Source organism: Carassius auratus, chromosome 8, assembly GCF_003368295.1.
Source record: "Carassius auratus strain Wakin chromosome 8, ASM336829v1, whole genome shotgun sequence".
Taxonomy (NCBI): domain Eukaryota; kingdom Metazoa; phylum Chordata; class Actinopteri; order Cypriniformes; family Cyprinidae; genus Carassius; species Carassius auratus.
This window is the reverse complement of record NC_039250.1, coordinates 19,154,257-19,180,849: the sequence shown is the minus strand read 5'-3', so window position 1 is coordinate 19,180,849 and position 26,593 is coordinate 19,154,257. Positions and strand designations below refer to the sequence as shown.

At 37.0% G+C, this 26,593-nt stretch overlaps 1 protein-coding gene across 3 annotated transcripts in view; it reads right to left on the bottom strand.

Moving 5' to 3' along the window:
- Positions 1-26,282, bottom strand: part of slc20a2 (solute carrier family 20 member 2) — a 32,362-nt gene extending 6,080 nt beyond the window's left edge. Inside the window, exons 1-10 of one of the 3 annotated variants that reach the window (XM_026270072.1) lie at positions 25,925-26,282; positions 10,609-11,162; positions 9,972-10,112; positions 9,295-9,380; positions 7,686-7,782; positions 7,379-7,498; positions 5,862-6,071; positions 5,159-5,768; positions 3,406-3,591; positions 1,952-2,036 (exon numbers count right to left, since the gene is read on the bottom strand). In XM_026270072.1, coding sequence (XP_026125857.1) covers positions 1,952-2,036; positions 3,406-3,591; positions 5,159-5,768; positions 5,862-6,071; positions 7,379-7,498; positions 7,686-7,782; positions 9,295-9,380; positions 9,972-10,112; positions 10,609-10,897 — 1,824 coding nt within the window. In that variant the 5' untranslated portion in view covers positions 10,898-11,162; positions 25,925-26,282. Of the gene's footprint in view, positions 1-1,951; positions 2,037-3,405; positions 3,592-5,158; positions 5,769-5,861; positions 6,072-7,378; positions 7,499-7,685; positions 7,783-9,294; positions 9,381-9,971; positions 10,113-10,608; positions 11,163-12,740; positions 13,011-14,925; positions 15,227-25,924 lie in introns of those variants that run through there. The other 2 variants (XM_026270074.1, XM_026270073.1) reach the window with 2 other exon arrangements.
- Positions 26,283-26,593: the final 311 nt, after the last annotated feature.

The following is a 26,593-nucleotide window of genomic DNA, read 5'->3' as shown; positions in this document are numbered from 1 at the left end:
TTTAGCATCTGGACTACAATGAATGCACTACACAGTACCTTTAAAAAGCATACTGACTTCAATTAATGCATTTGCAGATGAAAAAAGAATGAATCATGTAAGTGAATCAAAGCTGCAATCATGGAGTTACATGTTTGCAGAGGTGAGCACTGATTGGCTGTTCGGTGATTACGCTAGCGAAGCTATGGGGGTGGAGTTTAGCACTACCAAAGCTTCACTACTGGACCAATACCTTGCAGTGGGTGGAGCTTATAGGGACGCCCACATTTGAGGCAACGAGCACTGTTAGAGCGCTCATTACTTCAATGCAAAATCCACTGTGAAAAGACGACAAATGACAAGACAAAGACAACAGATAAAATGTAAGAGACACACATAGCATGGAGCAAGACACCAGTGACCCGAGCAAACACAGAGACAGCAGCATGCTAGGAGACAGATGAGGAGGGGGACGAAGATGATGTAGTGAAGCATCACTTAAACACAGATCTGTGAAGAGAAGAGGGTTATTTCATCCTGTATGCACCAAGGCCACGTCTAAGAGAAGAGGAGGGAGCACTCAACGTCATTTCTAAAGGGTTTGAGAGTGCTGTCTTAGCTTTGATTAGAGCATCATTGTCCCAAGATTGACATCAGTGTGCAATCAAGTTCATTATGACAATCGGAAAAAGTGACAAAGCCAATGACATCAGTAACTGGATGTCCGAGATCTGATCATCTACGATGCCTGCCAGAGTAATTTTGTTTAGAAAAAACAACATCAAATGTCATTATCAATTTCAGACAAAAGGGAAATGTTGCTCATGTACTTTAAGCAGCTTTTTATATAATATGCATTCTTTTCTATTTGAGGTTTGGATTCAACCCTATTACTAAAATGTTAATTTTGTCACATATATCTAACATAATAAACCTGATTTATGCGATTTCCCTTTTTTTTTAAAGAATAAAAATGAATAATTTGTTTAATGCAACTAATATTATGCAAAAAAAAAATCTATATTTACCTTCGTTAAATGGAACATTTGAAAATAATATTAAATTATTAATATTTTTCAGTATAAGTCAATTTGATATGCACTTCTGGGATTTTTTTATTAGTTATATATATATATATATATATATATATATATATATATATATATATATATATATATATATATATATACACATATATATACATACATACATACATACATGCATTTACCTTTCGTTTTTAGTTTAGTTTTAATAAGTTTACTATTTCAACAAATATATTTTCAGATACTTGCCAAGGCAACATTTCTCAGTTTTTATTTTTAATCTAACTTATTTTATTTCAGCTTCATTTTAATGATCAAATAATAATAATAATAATAATAATAATTTGGTTAAATTAACAACAATAGTTATTAATAAACCTAAACAAAACAAAAAAAAAACTTTTTTCCCCCCACATAAACTGAATTAAAAAAATTCGACTTAATTAGTTCACTTAAAATTCTTATACATTAACTTTGGTAACTGGATAGAATGGTTGAGCTGGACAACAATACAAATTTAGAAAATTAACGAGTTTTCTTGTCTATATTTTTGGAGCAATTAAGATTTTTCTACAATTAATTACAATAATACATTTATATCATTTGATTGTATGAGTTGATTAAAGTCAAGGTCTAGGAAGGTAAAGACCAGCAAGACATGACACATCAAAATACCTGTCAGACATTTGAGTCTATGAGAAACAACAGAGTAGAACATGAGGTTTGTCTCTTTATTGGTATAGGACAGCACCCTATTTATGGAAAGTGTCAAGTTGTTGTGCATCGATGTCATTATATATCAATAACAAATAGTATCATTTGCTTAAAGCTGACGTGTGCACCTCTCATCCCCTGTAAAATCAGATGTCTCCCTCCTCTCTCTGCTGGCGTGCACACAATAACCAGCTGGGCTCTGACCCGATCTTTACCTTGCAGTGTGTCGTACTGATTGGAAGTCCGATATTGGACGCCAAAACAACAGTGAGCGCTGAGGCCAGCTCAATAGTGAATCCACTGTGGGGGGAGGGCAACAAAACACAACTTTATACAGTTACACCTGTAGTTCAACCAATAATGACAATGCATGCCGTTGAGAGAGGCTGGTGCACGCACAGCATGCAGGTCTGGGGAGCAGAAACATTTGAACAGGCATGCAGTAAGTCCACAGGGAGATGAAAGTTGACAGGTTTTCTTGAGTTCTGTCCCTATTAAGTGTGTCAGTATGTGTGTGTGAGTGAGTGTATCACAGGATAGACACGTGTACATGCATGCAGGTGGAAACATGGTGATTGTTCTCTCCTGTGGCCTCTTAAAACACACAGACATCATAAACGTGAGTAAGACAAGCACTGTGCACAAACGGGAGCTTAGACATCAACAGAAACATTATCAAACTCAAATCTTTTGCTTGCTTTTATTTCAAAACGCTCATTTGAAATAACTGTGGTTTTGGATTTGAGTGTTTGAGTTACGTTTCAGTGTAATCATGATTTCCTAAAAAGGATCCCTTAAAAACTGATCTGAAGCTCGCGTTCTCAGAACAAATGACGCGACATCTTTTTATAGGGCGGTAAGCCTTTGTTCTGATTACCAACTCAAGCTCATTTGTTTTTGACAGTTTGTCTCGTTACTAAGAGAACGCAAGGTCGCTGAGGCCGTGTGCACAAGTGTCTTGCTAAATTTAGCAAACCCGGGCAGTTCTGAGCTGAGAGTGCAAAACAGTGACCGGTCTCTTTGAACTCCCTCGATTCGAAAGTGTGCTAACATTTTAAATTGAGTTCATTCTGCGGTGACATTTAACCCGATTTGTGGTGGTAATACAAACAGGGATTGAGGGCAAGCACCAAAACGAGAGAATAGAAAAGCCGATAAAATGAACTAATCTAGCAAGATATCAGACAAACTGTTATAACCCTGCTGCCAAAGCACACGCTGCGTTTCTGTAGTCTACAATTACACCTCAGCACTGGTGTAGCACCAAGTTGAAGGTTTCAGTTCTGTTCGTTTTTTACACCAAAAACGGGTTCCCACTTCTATAATTTTCCACTTGCTAAAGGAAAAGAAAGACACCTTTTGTATTGTCAGAAATAAACGAGGAGAAAAATGGTGTGTTTTTGTCATGGGTTTACAGTAAGAGGCCACTTATCCTAAGCCCACTGTACACGGTGTCATTTTTCTGGCTTATTCGATTACTGCTTGTTAGATTCAATGCTATAATTCCAGTGAGATTCACAATTATTGGCAAAATTGTACAGTGTACATGTGCACTGGGCTTAAGAAGACTTCTTACTGTGGATTAATCATCACATCTGCATGCAACAGGAGCACATGCATCCATTATCATGCACAAACAACATGCTCTCCGCCAGTAGGCTGATCTCACCTGGAGGGGGTGATGGGTGTGAGGTCTTTGCCCATTGTTTGAATGACACGTCGACCCCAAACCCACAGTCCAGTGCAGATTCCTATGCCACCATATAATAGCAGCCAGACCGGTGTGGCAGCATCCTGCATCACTCCACCCTGCTCGTAAATCATCCACAGGGCCACCAAAGGACCAATTGCGTTACTGCAGGAAAGATCAAAACAATGTCCACAGGGGAAGTGACTACAGCAAGGTTATAACATAAAGGGGATGAAGCCATGTGGTCTTCAAACTTATCACTTTAACTTCATCCCAAAATGTCTCATGATTATGAAAAGATAACTTCCTTCCTTCCAAATTAGGTCGTTTTACTTAAATCAGATCGCGATATGGACTAATATCTGTAAATATTAAGCAGGAAAAGTCTATTTAAATATGAATCCTGCATGTTATATGTGTCTGTGTTAATGAATGGCGCAGAAATGCGGCTTTGTTTATTACACACGGAAACACGCGTGACGCTCGCGGTGATTTCAGCTTCTGTCGTCTCACTAAATGAGGATGTAAACACATGAACATCTCCAGAACTGCACTGAGAGTTAAGGAATAAATCACACAACATTTCTTCCATGTTTTATTTTTAATAGTAAAACCCCTTCGTTTACCAAAAAATTAAGTTTGCGTAATTTTAAATAATCAAAAGATAAATGAAATGAATGCTTTATTCTTCATTTGAGAACCGACGGGGGAAAAAAAAACATTTCAAGAGGCTATTTTAAGAAATAATTTAAGAAATTACGTTTTTTTTTATGCATTTAAATAATTAGACATGCTTAAACACAGAATTAGGTAACAATAAAACATATGGTAAAAAAAATAAAAAAATTCATAGGGCCCTAAACGTAATTTTTGTTAAACTTTTAATAAATTCATGTGAAAATGTTTTTTATGATTTTAATTCATTAGACATGCTTTTTGATCAATAGAATTTAATTTAACCATTAAAAAGGAGTTAAAACTGAAGAAAAAAAAATGGAATTTGGAAAAAAATTAAACTGATTTCATAGGGCCCTACAAGTTGTTGCCTTAAAGCTGTAGTTTATTAGTTTGGGATGGGTTTGTTAATGGGTTAAAATGTTGAATCTGAACAGAGTTACTGTATTCTACTCTGAAATTAGCTTGAGAATCAATAAAACCATTAATCAAGGGCATAACACATTGGTACATAATGGTCTATATTTGTACGTTTTGAAAAGGTACTGCCCTAGTGACAGCTTTTATACTTTATTTCTGAGGGAGAACTTTCAATTTTGTTTACACTTCAAACTAAATACAAAGAATAATCAAATTATGTCACCAACAAAACCAATTTTTTAACAGACAGATTTTAACTGTTAAAGCATTAGGCAGCTGAGGTTAACCTAAAATCATGGCCACGTCTCACTATGGTTTTAACAGTCTTAGAAGTCTGGTTATCTGCCAAATCGTCTCTAGAGCCGTATACCAGATCCGTGGCACTGAACTGAGGGCTTGTTCTCAGGACACACTAATGCTGTGGAATGTGAAAAAAATGGTGCAAATACTACAGTAGATCTTATTCTAAACTCGCTTAGCATGCTAAAAAGGACAAATACTGAAGGTTCTCAAAAGCATACCTAAACACTCTCACATAAAAAAATAAATAAAAATAAAACCTGTCAGGAAAAAGTTTAGAAAAGTTTGTGTTTCTTGGTTTAGAAAGAAAAAAAGACTAACAGATGAAGGGGCATACCTGACATCATTCCCACCATGCGCAAACGATCCGAAACAGGCGGTGAGGATTTGCAGGAAGTGAAAGAGCAGGAAGATTTGCGGCTTGTCCTTCTCCTCCTTGTCCTCATCAACGCAGTCCTCCAGCACCGCTTCAACAGGGGCCCGGGGCTCCCTTTTGTCTGCCGCCAACTTCACATCCACGTCACCTTCCTCCGCTTCAATCTCAGCCTCCGCAACCGCGTTACAGTAGCTGGAATAGCTGTCATAGCGTAATCGCTTCTTCGAATAGAAGACCGTATCGCCCACTAGCTTCTCGCTGTCCTCTGGAGGAGGGGCGCTGGACTCCGACCGTATCAGGGGCTGCACCGGCATGCCGCAGATGGCTGCTGTGTAACATGTATAGCTGTTGTTGCGGCGGAGGTGACGGTAGCTGTTGTCGGGACGCGAGCCGCTGTGCTCGTCTTCCAGGCGGCCCAGGTGGATCTTGTGTAGGAGGTCCTTGTAGAGACCAGAATCCTTGTGTACGGTGTGATAGACCTGGCCATCGCTGCGCATGTGTCCGTCAAAGCTGAAGGCCCCATTGGACACGGGTGACTTGAGGCAGCCGTTGGTCATGGAGTTAGTGCGACCTGATAGAAAAAAATGAAATGAAACATGAGGTCAGCGTAGGACACTCTGGTCAGATGGTACCCATTTAAAACAAAACAAGTCCTTTAACGTACCATACACTCTGCCGTGGGGCAGGACGGTGCCTCCATTAGCCAGGCTGTTCAGCTCTCCTGTCGACTCCTCTGTCAGGGGCAGCACAGCATCGTTGATGCTTTTTGCACCTGGAAGCTCTTTAAAGACGGGGGCTTCCTCTTCCTCCTCCGGGATTTTATCCAAACTCTCATCAGAGATGCGGGAAAGAGCATGTGCTTTCTTCAGCCGACCTGGTTTAAAAAAATTACAATAAATAAATAAAAAGGAAACCATTGAATTGAAAATCATTTGTTAGAGATCAATAATAGGGATGCGTGATATATCAGTATCACATTGGTTATTGGTAAATTTTTGACTTTAATTTTTTTTGTTATTATATCAGTCTATATTGGATATTTAATATTAAAAATAAAAAAAAAATAAAAAAACACACTACCCAAACATGCAATGGTAGTAACATTCTGTACAAAATAATACATAATTGTCACTTATTGGAATAGGCCAAAATTTTCATATCAGTTCATCCCTAATCAACATAAATGTTATTTGCCGAGCAGATGAGGGGAAGTAGGCAAGCTTTGTGAAACTGGTGAAAAGCTGAAATTTAAAAGCAGCATTAAAAAGATTACAGTGAGAATAATAAAATCAAGCAAACATAATCACTAATAAACATGGATAATCCATGTGTGAACTGTGATATCGGTGTGATTACAATTGGCGCTTTTAAATCGAGCAGTGATAAACAACAACAAGCACTTTAAATTAGTGGCCCACATATTTAATGCTAATTTCAGCTTTACTCATAAAACTGACCCTTCTCAGAAGCTTAAAAGCCAAATAAATAAATCAGATTCCTACAACTGTAATGTCTCCCATGGGGAACCGCACAATTTAATCGACCCTTGTTCTGAAAACAAATTAAATAAAGCATGCAACAATTTAAAGCGCTGATCTGTGAGTGAAAGCAGTCCTTTAACATTACATTTCATTAGTGATTCATTTCATTAAGACACTTCTCTCAATCAAAACACGTGGGCAGCCAGTCTTGCACTGAGAAAGGTGCATCGACTGCACAAGGTCCGTGAGACTCATCTGAAAAAACAGTGATGTTCTCAAATAAACAGCTTCAGTTTATTTGCTTTTCATTTCTCTCAGCGTCAGTCGAACACAACATGAGCCAGCAAAAGATAGTCTTTACATTACAGCGCGCCCCAGCAGAGCAGAGCAGCAGATGTTTGGCAAATCCTTCCCCTCCTGAACTGGTGAAGATGCCTCATGCTGAGTCACATCTTTGACTTTTTTTTTTTTTTTCAAAGCTAGATTAGAAATAACATTTAACTTAATGGCCAGATGTCAAGAGCAAAAACACATGGATCACTTCATTTCTGCAAATGTAGTTAATAATCGCAACTGTCCTTAGATAATTGATTCTTAATTGGAAAAAGAAATAGAAAATTTAGGAGAAACGTTACATAGAGATCTAATGCAGTCATTAAAAACACCTCAAGCCTGAGGGAGGGAAACGGACAGTACGTACTTGCAATTTTCCTTCTCATCCAGGGGCAAACGAAAATCCAGACCAGACCGGCACATACCAGAGCACCAGCCAAAGTAATGAGGGCAATAGCCCAGACGGGGAGCATCTCCAAGCCCAGTACTGCACAATAAAGAAACACACAAATACACTTTACTGTGAGATTTAGAAACCATCCAGTGCATTCATCTCGAAAGAAAAGGTATTTTAGATGGAAACTCTTAAAACAATATTGTACACATGGCCTATTCAATGACAACAAACTCATGTCTGATCAAGCACATCTGTTCTCAGTTCAAAAGTGTCTTACAGGGAGCTCCAGTGTACATGATGGAGAATGTGTTGATTCCAATGGTGGACGCATAGAAGAGGGGCAAAGCACGGAGACCATTGGGAACAGGGTCATCCTGTAAAGGACAGATCACAGCGAGAGCTTAAACTCTGTACTGTGTTTACCACACAGATGTCACGAACGAGGACAAAACACATTCACTGTCACATTTATACTTTGGTAAACTTAAATGCCATATTTTGCAGTACAAAAATGATTAATTGTTGGTTATAATTTAGCCATAGCACATATCAGTATTATTTTAGTTTTATTTATATATAATTATAGTATTTATCCATATTTTGAATGAGCTTTTATTTTTAGATTTCCTATCTTCATTTTAATTTGGAAGTTTTAGTGATTTTGTGTTAAATTTTATTCACATTTTATATATTGCAGTTCAGTTTTTTTCTTTTTAGTCATTTTAGTACTTCAGCTTTAATTTAATTCAACGAGTTGCTAAGGCAATATTTCTATTTCTATTAATATTTTCTTAAGTTTTATCAGAAACAACACTGATTTAGGCTAAATACTCTTTTTAAGGGATAGTTTACCTCCCAAAATAATATTCGATTATCATTTATTCATCCTCATATCATTCCAAACCTGTTTGTGTGAAACACAAAAAGAGATGTTGAAAGCTGGGTTAGGCTCCAAAATGAATTTAAAAAAATAAATAAAAAAACTGTCTATTTTAGAGCTTTGCAGAGCAGAAAATGTTCAGTGTAACATACATAAAAAATAACAAAATAAAAAAGTAAATATTTATTTAATACATATACAGTATACCGTACACACACATATTATTTAGACACAAACTTTTATTTTTTAAGTAATTAATAAATTTGACCACTAATTTCTAGATACTAAGGCACAAAGCAATTATATGGTTTCAGAAGACTTGAAAGAGGTATGGACCTCTTTCTTTTCTTAACAAAATTATGTTTTGTTATTGTTTTATGATTTTTAATCTTTTTTAACCTTTTACTTTCATTATACAACAAATAGCTGCTTGGACATTCTGCTAAGCATCTCCTACTGTTTGTCACTGAAGATGGAAAGTCACACAGCTTTGGGAGAGTAAATGATGAATTTTCGTTTCTAAGTAAACTGTTCCTTTAAACCACAGTCAGTGCTTACATGGCCCAATGCATTTAGCTGTCCCTAACTCTTTTAGTCTTCTATATTATATTATATATCTAAACCAGGCACACATCTAAAAGATGAATTGCTGTCGACTGTACAGCGTTTGCTGTGCCATCACAGTGAGCTATTGTCATGCAATATAAACACAGCCACAGGCACAGTTCCTTGGGAATAGCTGAATGCATGTTAAACAGTAAATCTAATGGGAACACGTGAGGTCTTATAAGGACCGGTGATGGACTGGTATACTGAAGGACTGGGCAAATGTCTCTTGGATGTTTATATTGGATGTCTGAATCAAAAGCGCGAAACACTTAAAGCCTGTCTGAGCACTTTGATCATTTTATTTTTTTCTCTCCCATTTTGATGTCAAAATGTATTGAAGTGAGATCACTGAAATAAGGTGATGAAAGACAGGTGTAATAGTCGACCCATGACTCACCTTGCTAAGAATGAAATATCTGATGATGAAGAAAAGCAGACCAGACATGAGACCAGACAGCAGAGGGGAGATGAACCATGAAGCAACTGCATCAAATAAACAGCAATTACTAAATCAATAGTGTTCCAATATAATGACGCATTATGCTGCTAGAGGCACAAAGGCCAACAGGCAATGTTAAACAAATTACACATCTCTGTTACAAGTACATCGACAACAAAAATGAGATAATGTCACTCCAGAGAAACAATACATATAAACAAACTACTACCATTCAAATGCTTGGGGTTGGGAAGATTTTTTTGTTAATATGTTGATGTTTGTGACAATTTATACAAGATTGTTTTGATGAATAAATAGCTCAAAAGAACAGTATTTTAAATTGAAAGTCTTTTGTACTATTATACATGCCCTTACTATCACTTTTGATCCATTTAATGCACCCTTGCTGGATAAAAGAATTTCTCTTTCTTTCTTACTGATGCCAAACTTTGAGGGTATTGGAACATTAATTAGGACACAGGACCAAAATTAATTAGACAGCAGAAACATTCAGTAAAAGGCTGACCTTTAGCTTCAAAGCGTTTAAAAAAAGGTTTTCAATTTTCTGGCGTGCAAAAAAAAAAAACTACCGCAGTGAAATAAATAATGAATTGCATAATGGGTTTTTTCCTTACCGATTTTGACTAACTGCATCCACTGCACTCCTTTAGTGCCAATAGCAACCATGGAGAAGCCAATAGTAGATCCCACAATGCAATGAGTTCCAGAAATGGGCAACTTCAGAAAAGAGGCAATGAGCTGCCAAACCGCAGACCCTGAAAGAGACAGGAATATGAGTGGGAAGTGGAGCAAAAAAAAAAAAAAAAAAAAAAATTCTTCCAGCCATATGTTCTATTCCCTTCTGTCTTCAAAACAGACTCTAGATGGGATACTATTAAAAATATTACAATGCAGCCATTCATAACCCAGTGATATTAAAACAACAACAACAGCATAACGGTTTATATATATATATATATATATATATATATATATATATATATATATATATATATATATATATATATAAAAAATCCATGCAGTTAAACATTCTAATTTTTTAAAATTGCAGTTTTTACTCCAAAGGTGTTTGTTTTTTTTAACTCTGACTTCAGCTAACATACCATATTACAACTCGCACTAAAACAAGTGATCATGATTCCCAGAATGTTGCAGCCTACCGGGAATAAACGAATGCCTCGCTAAGCTTCTCCGTCATTAATCTTCAAAATTAAACACTGAGGTTTCAACTTTAAATGAGCCATTACTTACCAACCATGGCGCTGACCTCTCCCGCCATCAGTATCGGCACGGTCTCATTGTATAAACTGACATCTATAATTCCCTTCCGAATGGTTTCCCCGACCTTGGCACCGAGCAGTATGGAGCCAAGTGTCTCAAATATGGAAGCCAGGATGCAGGCCTGACGTAGTGTCACCACCCCTGACCCGACCGCTGTGCCAAACGAGTTTGCCACGTCATTGGCCCCCACTGAAAATGCCAGGATGAAGGCTATAATGAAGCCAAGCACGACCATCCACAGGTACGGTTCCAAATCCATCTTGATTTTTGTTTCACGCAAAGCTTCCAAATGAATCCCAAGTGAGCAACTACAAAGAACAGGAGTAAGGTGCTGTACTATGAAGGAAATTCTCCTTCGCTGGTTTTTCTCCCAACTTTCCCCAGGCTAAAAGAGTTGTTGTGGGAGAGGCACACTGCTAACTAAGCCGTTTAACCTCAGTCTGTTGAGTGCTGAGCAGTGTAGGCAGGAGAGAGCATTCCATTGTTTGGCCCTCTAAGTGTCCTGTCCACAAAGATGCCTTCAGCTGTCAAAACAAGAGACAAGGACATCATTAGACAGTATTTGAGCCTTCCTTATAGATCAAATAATGTAGCCTGAAAGACTGTGGGATATGGAAAAGTTGGAGAGACAGGTGTTGGTGACGTCAAGGAACTTTAAAGCTGGGAAATAAAATAATATAAATGCAGGATTGGGGAGCTAGAAACTCAGCAGAAAACAACAAATGGTCAATAAAAGGAGGTGCTTTTACTTTGACAATGTTGATTATCAACTTCAAGAAATCAAACACTGGGATCCTAATAGGCCTACTGTTGAAAACACTGATCCTGTGGGGGGGCTTCTGGTAATAAACATCAGTAATAAAATGACAAAAATCTACATATAAAGAATGAAAAAAAAAAAGGCTGAATAAGTAACAGGGTTGAAAACTATATGCAGGTTTGTATTCATTTTCTATACATTTTAAGAATTTGCATAACTTTTCACATAAACAGCACAAAATAAAGTAAAAGTAAAAACAACAATAAACATCAAATGGTGAAAAAGGTGTTGCTTAGGCTTCAGAAAATTGTTATTATAAACCTTAAGAACTAAAGAAAAGTTATTGATTAAAATTAAAATAATAATAAAAAGAATGAGCAACAGGGTTGAAGATAAGCCACTCGGGAAGAACTAGTAAGCTTCGAGTTTGAAATAAATATTGGTGAGTACAGTATTTTTCGGACTATAAGTCGCATCTAAGTATAAGTCGCATCAGTCCAAAAATACGTCATGACGAGGAAAAAAAACATATAAATCACACTGGACTATAAGTCGCATTTATTCAGAACCAAGAACCAAGAGAAAACATTACCGTCTACAGCCGCGAGAGGGCGCTCTATGTCTTCAGTGTAGACTACAGGAGCACTGAGCAGCGTAGAGCGCCCTCTCGCGGCTGTAGACGGTAATTTTCTCTTGGTTCATTTCTCTCCGTTCATGTTAAAATTAATTTTTATAAATAAGTCGGACCTGACTATGTCATAGGACCAGCCAAACTATGAAAAAAGTGTGACTTATAGTCCGGAAAATACGGTAGTAATTTTCCAAAAAACTAAGAAAACATTTTGTTTGATATTTTTCCCCACACAATAACTTAAGTAACAGAGCAGAAGGTTGAACATGACAAACTTTACACCCTCGACAAACTTTTCTTCCTGCTATACTGTAAAAGAGTCCAGATAAAACTGCAGTAGAAGAGTGTTACATTGTTTGGGAACATCATGTGGTAACAGGATTAATAATCACAAATTTGTTTGATATATTTCAGCAGATTATGGGAAGATTATGACGATATTATGACGTTACTGTATGACTTCGATTGTTGAATAGAGCTGGAAAAGTCAAGAACTTTGAAGTGAGACAGGCCAAAACCAGGAGGTGAAATACAGACATTTGTTTGTATGTTACAATTTAACCAGTATGAAGAGGCGCTATATTTAATGCAAGTGCACAATATAATGATTTAAAAATAAATACATAAAAGGTTTGAAATAAAATTAATAGCAAAACACAAAATAGACAAAAAAAAAAACACTTGAGCAATTACATTAACTGGCCAACTTACCCTATGACACCAAGGGTGAAGCGTTCAGGAGTGACCAGGACACAACATGGTTCATAACAGAATGTAATAGCGCACTAAGCACCACAAAACAATCACTCCTGCTTCACACCTCCTCTCGGCTCTTGGCTTGGTTTCAGGTTCGAGTCTCCCACTGAGCTGAAGCAGTACAGCGAGTCGTGCTGCAGCTGCACTGTGCAACACTGCAGTCGCAGCCCCTGATACGCGCTTACAGCCTCCTTGCTTCCTGCTTTCCCCACTCTAAAAATCTTAGTGGGCCGAATTCACTGGAAAACGGCAGGTCTGTAAATGGGCCACTATGTGCTCGGTGAAATCTGATCAGTCCTGTTTATCGGAACGACTGATCCCACACCAAGGGGGGACAGTACGGTATTTAGAGCATCAGTCAACAGCTGATGACAGAATGGACTTTCAAGCATTACAAAGACACAGTATACGACCGTATAGTGACGTCAAAACCATCACCTGTAAAATTACAGCGCGTACTCACCACAGGCCAAACCTGCAATGCAGAGGGTGAAAATCCCTGCTCCGTGATACAAAAGTCAACTTGGAGGGGGCACAACGGCACATTCTTCTACTTCACTAAGCCTGTTGTTTAAAGGGAATTAGATGTAAACAGTGGGAAAGCCAGACTAATACATGCTCAAGGTACTGATTGTGTGCAAGAGTCTCGTGAACGTCAACACCTCACGTATCAAACATCACATGGTTGCTGGCTTTGTCAAAAAGGATAGTCTTAAAATAGAAAACAGTACTTAGAATTTTTTTTTAATCTCACACTGTTATTTTGCTGTTAATGCAGCCATAAGAAATGTCTTTCAAAAGCCATTAAAAAATAAATAAATAAATCGACCGACTCCCAACTTTTGATCAGTAATGTATGTTTTATATACGTACACATGCGCACACACACGTCGATCAACTTCTAAAGGAGATGTCATAACACATTCAAGCAATGCCTGCTGTTTTTTTTTCAGGAAATAAAGCACTTTTGAGACATAAATGTCTCATGCATACTAAATAGCAGCAATGGATTTCAAAGAGGTCTGCATTTGAGAACTAATAATGGTTACGACACATTTCGGCAAAACTGATGTTAAGCCAAAATACTGCTACAGCCATGTGACACCAGGAAAGGGCGATAAGCTGAGACAATTTGGATGAAATTAGAAGCTCCTGCTGCTCTCAGAAATTTGAGGTCTACTGGTTTTGGCCCTTCAGCGCTTTAGCAGTCTGTGTAACAGATTTAGCAATTCATTTGTTGACAGCTCTTGTCAAAGCCCACTTTTCATACTATAGTTGAACTGATTCGCTTCAGGAGAAAACAATCAACTTGTTCAAAGAGATTAAACTGATATCAGTTTATTCGAGATTCATTTATATGTTTGACCTTGTTTTAAATGTGAGAAATCCACTCGGTTTGGAACAAAAAAAAAAAAAAAAAATCACGACATTAAGACATACTTAATAGAACCGTTCATCCAAAAATTAAGAATCGGTCATCATTTTCCAACCCTTTCCCTTACCTTTATTCTGCTATTTAGTGTTGGTTACCACTGAAACCCATTCGAGTTCCACAGAAGAAAGTCAGTCATACATATCAACATTAGAGTGAGTAAATGATGACAGAATGCATATTTTTGGGCGAACCGTCTCTTTAAGGACCCATATCAACAGCAAAATCATAAAACATACACACAAACTTAAATTGCCAAGGATACATTTCATAAACCATAGTGTGCAAAAACCCTCTAGGCTCAAATGTTCATTATGCATTTAATAGATTTACATGGATGTAAAAAATTTCCATAAAATTCAATTTATAACACAATAGGATATTCAACACTATAAATCCCTAAGGCACAAAACAAGCACTGGGAGATGAATATTACCATAATACTAAATATTAAAAACATGCAGCTGATACTTTGATTGCTAAACACAGGTATGGAGATGTGTGGGTCTTTTTATGCCTACTAATTACAATAACATGTATACTGGCAAGTTTTTACAAAGCATACCCCTTGACAATGACATGCCCTGTCCAGTATATGAGGAACATACCGAACCTGTTGCATGAGACACGACACAAGAAGAAAGGAGAGTGCAGTAAAATGCATCGGTAATGACTGCAGCACTCTAAACTCTAATCAAGAGTACTCACCTTCAGGCTATGCAGTGCTCAGAGCTTTCCCTCTTTTTTTGTAAAGTGGGGTCAGAAAATAATTGGAAAAATGGGAGATGAACAGATTAAACGTGAGGGATCATGAATGAAATGATGGGAAAATGCCAAGCTGATCTGCCAACTTATGTCAGTGAAAGAGGAGCAATGAGAACGGTGAATGGATTCAGACAAAGAAAAGATCACAATGTTCTGTAAAATGTAGTATAAGGAACTGCCAAATGAAAGTCAGACGTGCTGCAGGACAACGGCAGCTCGATTCTCATTGAAAAACCTGTCACTGCAGTCTAGACTGCTTCTTAAAGACAGGCAGCAGCATCATAGGCCAGCCAGCCAATCATACCCGCTTTCAACGGGAGCGGCGGATCTGATTGGCTAATGCAGCATGGGGAAAAAGGAGTGACGGGGGAGATCAAGCCAATCCGAGTGAGGAGAGAAGAGGAGGGGTCAGTGAATCATTTCTAACAGTCAGGAAAAGGCATGCAGTCATACCAAGGACATTCAGTGGTGTATACACTGACTGCTGGCTCTATTATATCTGCATTACGTCTCTCTAAAGGAATGTGGCATCAAATAAACAAACACACATAACCAAATGGAAGAGGTAAATTTACAAAAAAAAATTTAAATGCCACAGAATTCTCTATCCTCAGAGTGGAGCAGCAGACAAACACAGTATTGTAAAATATGCCAGTATTACCAATATTATGGGATATTCAAACTACCATTGCATGTAATTTGTATGGGGAAAACACAGCTAATGTAAAAAAAAAAAAAAAATACAAAGAATAATTACATATACACTGTATATTTTAACAATACATAAGATTAAAACAAACAGAACCAAACTAAATAATAATAGTCCTATTAGTTGTAATAATATCAGTTATTATTAATCAGACAATACAAGAATAACCTAAAAGACGAAAAAATATGTGATTTACATAGACATTATTGCAGCTGTTAATTTGCATTTAAGGTCCCTAGAACGGCTGGACTGACTGAAGGATGAATGTGTCTCACAGTAATCTCCTCCACAGTGAACACTAAAATGGCATCTGCTTCAATCTTATTATGTAGGGCTCCCACATCATTCAACCAATGAATTTGCATTATTTTTGCATGACTTTTTAGTCACTTTTTTGCATGACTTTTTAGTGGGTAATGTTTTTTTTTTCTCAAAAGTAAAGTTTCTTTAATTCTTAATCAAAAGTAAAAATGTATCTGCTTTTACTACTTCTAACTGATTTCTACCTGTTTGTCAACATTTTCATTGGGCCCAACAAATGAGTTTTTAAATTAATAATAATAATATATATAAAAAAATAATTAATTAATAAATAAATATATACATATATATATAATTGTAATATCATAACTTTTACATTCATAATTTAATATTTATTTAGAAAGTTATTCTAGACCTATATATTTATAATATATATATATATATTATAATTCTAAATATAATTTAACTGTGTGAAGAATGTATCTTTATAAATAAAATGTGCAAAAATAGCTATATATTAACTCAACAACAAAAAAACTCATCCCTTTTTCACAATGCTGTATTTTAAAGATAATTTGTTAAAACTCCTAATAAGCTTTACATATTTATTTATTTTAATTTATTGAAAAGAGTTTAGATAATGTTTTAATGCTTGTTCAATGAACCATAAACAATTAATGTACATGCACCTGTGGATAAGTCCTTAAAGGGATAGTTCGCCCAAAAATTTGCCATTATGTAGAGTACCACAACACATGCGCATGCTTTTCTCTGTACGTAACCAAGGCGTCTATGGCATGCGGTCTATGCAGGGTCAGAAAGCTGTCGGATTTCACAAAAAATATCTTAATTTGTGTTTGGAAGATGAATGAAGGTCTTGTGGGTTTGGAACGACATGAGGGTGAGTAATTAATAACAGAATTGTTATTTTTGGGTGAACTATCCCTTTAAGTCACTAAAGGTTAACGGGTAGAATTTAAATGTCAGAGTTATAATAACAAACATCAGAAGATGCCCAGGGTTCCTGATCACCTGTAGCACAACAAGCCACAAGTCCTGCTGCAGATGTGGCCAAAGCAATAAACTGCAATGTCTGTCATGTAGAACGCATTAGAGAGTGCTACAGGAAAACAGGAATGACAGCTGATCAACCTTGGAGTGCCAAACCACATGTATTCATCAATGTGTCACCCCAGAAATGTCCAGGAACTCGCAAGTGCCTTGGTGGAAGAGTACACTAACATCTCACAGCTAGATACGGCAAAGAGTCCACGAGGACGCTGCTTCTGTCCACACAAGATACTCACTGGGCACTTTTGATATTGACCCTCCCTTTGTTCAATAACTCAAGTTTACCTTTCTGTTCATCAAATGTCTGTCCACCAACATGTTCAGTTTATGCATGAGCTGATGAACATACTAAAATCTGTGATTTGAGAAATTTGCTGGGAATAAAAACTGAAGACTTCTAGTATGCCTCCCTTTCATTTTTGTTTCTCGGCCTCTCTCTTTCTTGCAGTGTTTGGAACAATCAGTGCTTTCAGGATGATGATATCATTATCATGTGCCCCCTCCTTCACGGCCCACCTCTCTTCATCTAAACACTCAGACCAAAACAAAAGCCAGAGAACATGAAGAGCGACTAACCCTCTCCAGCACGCCACAGACTTGAGGGATGTCTGCAGCCCCGCGCCGATCGACTCGCCCACAGGTCGTCTATCTCTCTGTCCTTAAAATAGCCAAACCTCCAGTAACAATCGTTCGTCCACTGCTGAGACAGTAGCTATAGGTGATAGCTGCAGTTACAGGAACACTCTCTCCAACATGTGCCGTCACAAGGGGATGACAGCCTGTCAGAGATTGTCATAAGCAATCGTGGGACTCATCGCTCTAACATCTACACAGCCCTGACTCACAGACCAACCGCAATACAGGCAGCACATTACGCAGTGTTTCAGAACACAACACTTTTATCAACTTGAGGCACCAAGCTACTCAAAACAAGCCTGTGCGGTCTCCGGCATCATGGGAGATAATATATGGGTGATCTGCAAATAGAAATCCGTAAACAAGCAAATGACACGCGCAGAATGCAATACAACAACTTGTCTTTCTCTTCCTTTGTTGGGCTGAGGAAAGAGACTGAAAACCACAGAACAATAGCTCGTGTGTTTACAGTGTCCACTGTGTCAGATAACAACATTACAAAATACTGCTGGTGTCATTTGTCAATGGGGATGCATTTATTTTCAAATACCGACTGATACTGATATTATACATTATATATATTCCATTCTGTACTCTATTTTTTGAAAAAACTTAAAATAAATAGAATAAAAAAAATTAACTAGCCACTATAAATGTGAAGAGAAAATTATAACGTACACTGTAGCATTAGGAAATATTAATTTTGAGATTTGCTAATGATTAGGTTTAAAGGTGTTAAATTATAGATTATAAAGCGTATTTAAATATTAACTTTAAATGAGGTTTAGCTGGCTAATTTAGCTTAGCTAATTTAAATGTGAAGGGGGGGAATTGAAATTAACATGTATGATTGAACAACCATCAACAAACCCAAATAAAATTGTATTCCAAAAAAAATAATCTTAAATATCAGCCATTTAATAACTGATATGACTCCAAATACCAAAATAAATTACTTCCCAATTTTTCACAGATGTGGAATGAAACATTAGCTTTTTGTTTGTTTGTTTTATGCATTTTGATGCAATTAAAAAAACCTGCCAACTGAACTGCATCAATCAGAGGAGGAGGCGGTCAGTGGCACGTAAAATAAAGAATAAACTGGCATCTAAAATTCTAAATCAAACAGAATATCATGAATCAAATCAGTAAAAGATTCACAACCCTGATGTTCATGCTTTCACACTTCATAAGACTCATCAGACATCAACAAAGTGCTCCAAATCAACAATGACGCTCCACTATATTATAACCCCCGCACAGACATTGATGGTTTCAGATGTCTCCCAATAGCTGCTTTTGCACTGATAGCAGGGTGCTCACTTCCTAAGCTGACCCTAGGGTGCTGGAAATAGTCATGACACATGAAACCCTTCAGAAAAAAGAGCAACCAGCTGCCAGTGTACATATTCTATCATCAACTGTAATACATACAAAACACCCTCACAGGAACACGAACAGGAACAAAATGCATACAGACACCCTCTCGAGTGCACACCACTCCTCCTCGAGTGCCAAGCAGTAATTTGATATTTTTAGATGGGCACTCTGCTGTCTGTGTGGTGTTGGCGTGAGTAATAAATGCTGGTTGGTGGATGGTTTATGGAAAATATTATTTTAGAAGCTCCCATTCATGTTTCCCAGCTTGAGTGTTTTGGAAAGCTGAGGTGTTACGCTGTTAAATGTCATCCAATCACGCTGCTCGCAGTGCGATAAATGTCCAAATTAAGACCTGTGGTTGGTTACTAAAGGCCAACGAAAAGGCCTTGTGCTACTAATTTGTCATGAAAGACCCCACGAAATGGCTTTGATAAGTGCAGTTTCCTTCCTGCGCCGGCGTATTTACTATTAAAAATAAATACAAATGGCCGGTTCCTTTTTTCCCCACAGCCATGAACCACGATTTTTGGCTCGGTGCTAAAATGCTATTAGTAGTCATGGCTGAAATGCAGTAATAGTTTTTTAAATTCTTATTCAAAACAACTACAACAACAACAACAACAACAAAACTTAAAATGTAGTTCATTCAGAAAATTTCTGTGGGGCTTAAAGTCTAGGCGTTTGATAACTGTTCAGAATTTGTAATAAAGAAAATAAGTCATATTAATAGGATAAAATCAATATAAAACTGGCATAGTAGCCTATATATGTATACAACTTTTTAAAAAACATGCGGTTATGATGAGGCTTATGTGTAACAAACTTCTGAATTCTGTAAAAAATATGGAGATATTTTACTCAAGTTCCATCAAAGGAGATACCAAAGATGATCCTAACCAATGTCCATCACAAATGGAGATCGAGATCTAAAAGTTTTGACCTTGATTAGGTGTCAATGTCAGCAAATTATAAATAATATAAGGGTAACACTTTAGTATAGGGATCAATTCTCACTATTAACTAATTGCTTATTAGCATGCCTTTCATTAACATATTGGCTGTTTATTAGTGCTTAAAGCACATATTCTGTAGGACCATATTCTATATCCTTAATCATACCCAACACCTAAACTTAACAACTACCTTACTAAATATTAATAAGCGGCAAATTAGGAGTCTGAGGCAAAAGTAATAGTAAATGGTTTATTACAGGGTTAGTTTAAAAATTAGCTTGTGTTTTACTCACCCTCGAGGCATCCTAGGTGTATATGACTTTCTTCTTTCAGACGAATCCAGTCGGAGTTATATTAACAATTGTCCTGGCTATTCCAAGCTCTATCACTGCAGTCAGCAGATGAACAGTCCACAAGACGTCAAATAAAACATGTGCATCCATAATAAAATGTGCCTCACATGGCTACAGAGAGTGAATAAGGACCTCTTGTAGCTAATCCATGTGTTTTTGTAAGAAAAAAATATATATTTTTTTAAACGTAATACAAACTTTTTTCTCACCTCCATTATCGGTCATATGCAGAAGCAGCAGCACCTATGAATATTTTTTCTTACAAAAACGCATGGATTCACTGCAGGAGGCCATTATTCATCCCTCAGAACCCTGTGAGGCACGTTTTATTATTGATGTGCGTGCATTAGTTGACGACTTGTGACTGTTCAAATATAACACCTGCTACTGTAACCAACACTTTAATAACAACAGTTGGACCTTAAAATAAAGTGTAACCAATATAATATATTATTAGTGCTGTCAAATGATTAATCGCAATTAATAGCATCCAAAATAAAAGTTTTTATTTACAAAATATGTGCGTGTACGGTATATTTTTATTATGTACATATAAACACACATGCAAACACACATACAATATATTTTTTGAAAATATTTGTATGGATTTACATGTATATATTTTATATAATTTATATTACCTATAAATTCATTTAATATATAAAACAATTATAAACATGCGCGTGTATATTTATATATACATAATAAATAAACAGTACACATAAATCTTTTATGTAAACAAACTTTAATTTTGGATGCGATTAATCACGTTCAATCGTTTGACAGCAGTAATTTTTAATAATATTATAATAATGATTTTTTTTTTTTCAGAAAAGAACTTTTATATATACACTTTTATTTTTACACATTTAAAGTTCAGTAATTTTGGGGGAATATACTAGCTTAAATCTAACAGGCACACAGACTAAAAGCCCCAGAATTTTAAATGATGTTTATCTGTTTTTCATTCCACTCCTTCAGAGGTGAGATTTATTTCAAACATTCTTGCTTTTACCCTGAAGGAGGGAAGAGTTCTCTTTTGAAAACATCTGTAAGTCTCCCGGTCATTTCTGTGATATTTAGACACATTTGCCAAAATGATGTTCTAACGGCTCAGTGACAGTGTAGTGCACTAGAGGCAGCCCATGGCTACCGCTGACATGTCTTTGTACATTACCCTAACATGCCAAGAGAAATGAGAACTACAGCCACTACAGTGCTTTGGTCATAGATCTACATTTTATCCCAGTGCGTCAGTTGTTTTTTTTTTTTAACAATTGCCCAATCTCACGAGTCAAGACTGAAAGATTCAGTGACGTCAGACACATGATAGACCTGTGCACCTTTACTGACAGGTCCGAATCCTCACCCATTACCCCAGTGTGTGCATGCAGTTCTACAGTGCGATATGGGACTGGTGCCAGTTGCCGAGGGGTGACAGCCAGACAACAGCAAGCAGTCAAGTATTTCCATGTGACTAAAAGAGAAAACAAACCCTCTTCAGTTCTTAACACAGACTAAAGTTCATACTGGCAAAGCACAGACTTGTTTGATGGTGAGAAGGGCATGTACAGGGTGTTTCTGTTTCCTAAAGTAAACAGCAGTTCAGGGTGAGGCTTTGTGAATTCCTCCACCAAATTTATTGAAGGGGGGTAATTAGAGTTACTCAAAACCTAAACAAGGAGCAACCATGTGCATTTTAGGTATTTCACTTGGGAACAACAACCAAACTCTTAACATCACTTAACCTGGTCATAAATTGAGCCACGGCACTTCATTTAAAAACCCATTCATCCTCATGATAGCTTAATGGAGTAAATAACTTCACTTCGAGAAGAAAACCCGCGAGAAACGTTTTGTTTAAAAACATTTCAGAACATCACTGTTTCATAAACAATGAGAGACTAATGTGGTCACCTCCTCTCCTCCCTCTTATGTCATGTGCTTTTGTTTAAATGTCTCTTAGGTAGGAGTTCAGCCACAATGTTCTGCTACAAACGGTCCCATAACCTGTTCGGACATCTTTACAACACCATTATGTCCCTTTACAGAGAATTAGCCATTGTGTTTAAAGAGCACCTCCCAGCAGTTCCTCAGATATATCAATGACTTATTGTTCCTTTAGTGCTGCAATGGGAATGGTAAATGGGCAACTTGCCCTCCTTTGAGAATGGCAACCGAGAAGCCGAATGTTGTCGGGGAAACACACTGGCTGTCTTGTGAGTGCTGGCATTCAAAGCTCAGAGGGAGCGTATGGAAAGTGTTGTGAGAAGAGCAGCAGGGAACATGGAGGATAGAAGATGGGTAATTTACTCCCAGTTTTGTGGAAACTGTCTCATTTCTTAATTAGAGGTCTAACTTGCCATCATACTACTATATACATATGTAGTATATATACATATACTATCCCTTATACAATGTATAAATAATGTTTCAGCATGAAAAAAAATAAAATTAATATTATACAATTAAAATGTAGAAATTCAAAAAATGTTCCCAGGTAAAATTCTCTGGAGCATCTTTTCAGAGCCAAGGTAGGCCTGCTCTGCTCTGTGTCTGCTTAAAATTCAGTGTAAAAAGACATTGTATAAAAGCCAAATTAAATGATGCCTGATCCGATTCACTTCAGCCCCTGGTATCACAGTACACAGTTGTAGTTGCTGTGTGAATGCCACTTCTGAGTAGTGGTTGACTGATATTTCGCAGAGGCCGATATTTAGCATTTTTCAAATATCGGCAACGGCCAATACATTTTTCTGCTTGACCGATGTGTTCGAGGTGGGACTTTTATTTTGACAGCGCTGAGAGCGGCAGCGCTTGCGGCTTGAGCGAAAACAGTGCTCACAATCTCTCTTGTTTACTGTTGTTGTTAACAGTTCTGTCTAACACGGATAGAAGCATGTCTAATTATCAGATAGATATAAGGATTGCTTTTATATTATTAGTAATAGAAAGGCAAACATTACAATACTTTTTGTTTGCTATCAGCATTAAGCAAATAGGCATTTATTTCATTTAAACAAATCTTTGAATGACTAATGAATATTTAATTTCACAAACCTTGCAAACTTAGTAGAATCTAACTGTGAGATCTTGTGAAGTGTGTATCCAGCATGATCTCGTGTTCTCTGTGTGACGGTCGGTCCGTGTGATTTGAAAGCATTTGCCCACTGTCATATTTATCTCATTTTCACTGTGTGCTGTAAGTAAAATGTATGTTACTTTGGCTTTATTTGAAAAATGATTCCCAATGCACACAAACATACTTTGACATCTAAAGAATAAGTATGTTTATTTTACACATTTATTTTTAATCCATTGTCAAATTATTTCAAGTTTCTTATATATGAATAAAAATATTATCATATCATATCATATCATATATATATATATATATATATATATATATATATATATATATATATATATATATATATATATATATACACGTGCACACACACATATCGGCTTTATATCGGCCCCCCTGCTGCCCAAAATATCAGCATCGGCTGTCAAAAAACCAGTAACAGTCGACCTCTACTTCTGAAGAGCATTAAACAGTCACTTCAATGTGTGTCTGTGCCACCTTTGCAGGGCAAATTTGGCATTAAATATAAAATATGGTGTGGTGATAAGCGACCATCCATCTATCCATCTATAAGATTTTAACTGGCTTTAAAATTCTAACTGTTTATTCTATTTGCATTAGTTAATGTTTACTGTAGTTCTTTATAATAAATTCATAAATCGCTAAGACCAAAAACGGGCAAATTGGCCTGAACCTGACCGTTTCTTTTTTTAGTAAGTTCAACAACTCAGCAAACACTTATCTAATGCAGGCCTGGCTACATAAACACTTAGAGACTGTTGCTGTCTGATCCTATCACAATATGTACACACACCGCACATGCTGCTGCACATGATGTTCTGGCATGAAATACAGGTTTAAAATCCTCTCTGCATGTGTGTATAAACATTTACATACATGTTAAATACAAAATATACAAACCAATCATGCATTAAATTATTATTATTCATCATTCTGCACATTCAAAGCTGTGGAGAAGTGTATGACCTCAATGGCAGGTGAAGTCTGTTTTATAGGTCCATAAAAGGACTGAAATCTGATATACCACTAAAAGATATCAGCACTGTGAGGAAGACAGAGCATGAGAGACTACCAGGATATTTGAATACGATTTAAATGAATCATTTCAAAGTCTTTTTGCTTATTCATCTCTCATACTACATATTCCAACCAAGAGCAGGTTGAACACTAACTGTATATTGTACACTCCTATGATATGATTATATATCAATACATACAGTAGGAGATGAGGAAGGGAGTCTAGACATTCATTTCACACGCTTACACGGTCCACCATATATATTATTTGTCCATTATGGTCTTCAGCTTTAATTTAATAAGGATGCTGAAAAAAGTGGATGGGTATTGTTGCAGACTTTATTTTTAAACATAAGAGTGAGGTCATTTGTAATCTGAATGTGCAAGACTTTAAATGTCATTTTCTTCTAATTATTTTACCTGTTAAGAAAAAATTATAATCTTTAAGTCAGTTATGCTGCTTTATATGGACACTGATTATCATATTATTTATTTATTATTTTTCTACCAGCGAAAATGAATCAGAAGTCTCGAACATGCAATGAAAATACCTTACCTTAGCAAAATAAGGTAGATAGTAACATCTTCGTCATATTACTGCTCATTTAAAATTAAAGTTGATGATGTATGTTGCATGGCAACGTTACTTATAACAGGGACTGCAACTTGTATTCAAAGAATTTCCTTTATTTCACAAAAAAAATCAGTGTTTTGATGAAAATATCGGTACTTAAAATAGATATTAAGTGGTTACCGTTTTATGCAACTTATTAGAGTCTCACTTACCTTTTACTAGCTTAAATATTTATTGTTACTTGTAATTAATTACTGAAAGCGAGATCACAGTTCCTGTCTCTGGTAGTGAATTTTTACCACAGCTGAGATTACAGATGTGGCACGAGGCACTACTGTTCGTGTGTTATTGCTCAACTATAAACTGCATTTATGTGCTACATTCTGTTCTGGATCGTGTAAAAAGAGTTTATAGTAAATATAAGCGTTTCTACGTTACAAAATGCTACAACAGACAATCACGTGCATGTCTCAAATCACCGCAACATTCCCGTTGCATGCTATCTCGACAGGCTCTTAGCCGACTAGTCCGAAATTTACCAAAATACATCAATTCAAATTAAAGAAAATCACCAAATGCGCTGTCACAGTAAAACGAGGTCCAAGCTTAATACAAAGCGGTTAAATGCATTAATACCATTAGACTCGCACAAATCTTACCCTGAAAAAAATCACGTAACGTTAGCCCATCCTATTCACATTAAAGAAAATATCATCACGTCTCAAAGACATGTAGATGCACGTGCGAGTAACAAAGTAAAGCGCGGGCCTTTTCCTATTCCAGAGCGCGTGGTTCTGGGAATATTCCCTGTCGCGTGAATCTAATAAATGACGAATAATCGACGGCATGACAGCGGTCAATGACACAGCTCTTACTCACCGAGAAGAGAAATCAGTCCTCCGGAGATGCTTTAACGTGCTTCGGGGATCAGTGTAAGCGCCCTCGCTTCAATGAGACGAATTTCAGCGCGGAGATTCCTAAACGCTTCCTCCAGCTCTGGCGACCATGTTTGTCCTGACTGCCTGACCGACCGACTGACTACTACTACTACTGCTGCTGCTGCTGGTGGTGGTGTGCATCCGGGCGCCTGAGGAATCAGGGGGCAGGGAGCTTTCCGTGTACGGAGGAAAAATGGGATGGGAAAAACGAGAGGAGACAAACCCGTCGAAGCACGTTCTGTCCCCTTCAGCTCAAGTATAAACCAAATGGCAGCTGAATTGCACAAATGGGCTTGTTAGGTTTATTATGGAATATTTAGATATGGATGTTATAGAAATGTATTCTGGTGGATGCACGAGGTCATTGTTTTTCCTGAGGAAACCTTAAAGAGGCAATGTTTTTGGGGACACCAGCCACGTGACGAGAGATCGACACTTATCCATAATGAAGCTGGATTATGATACGAATAAATTAGGTATCGTTACTTTATTCGTAAAATTGATATAAAACATATCACAGAAAGAGGGCAGGTAGTTGTCTGCATACGCACCGTTACGTAACAGCATACAGCTTTCGCGGGGGGGGGGGGGCAAATATGCTCGAACCACC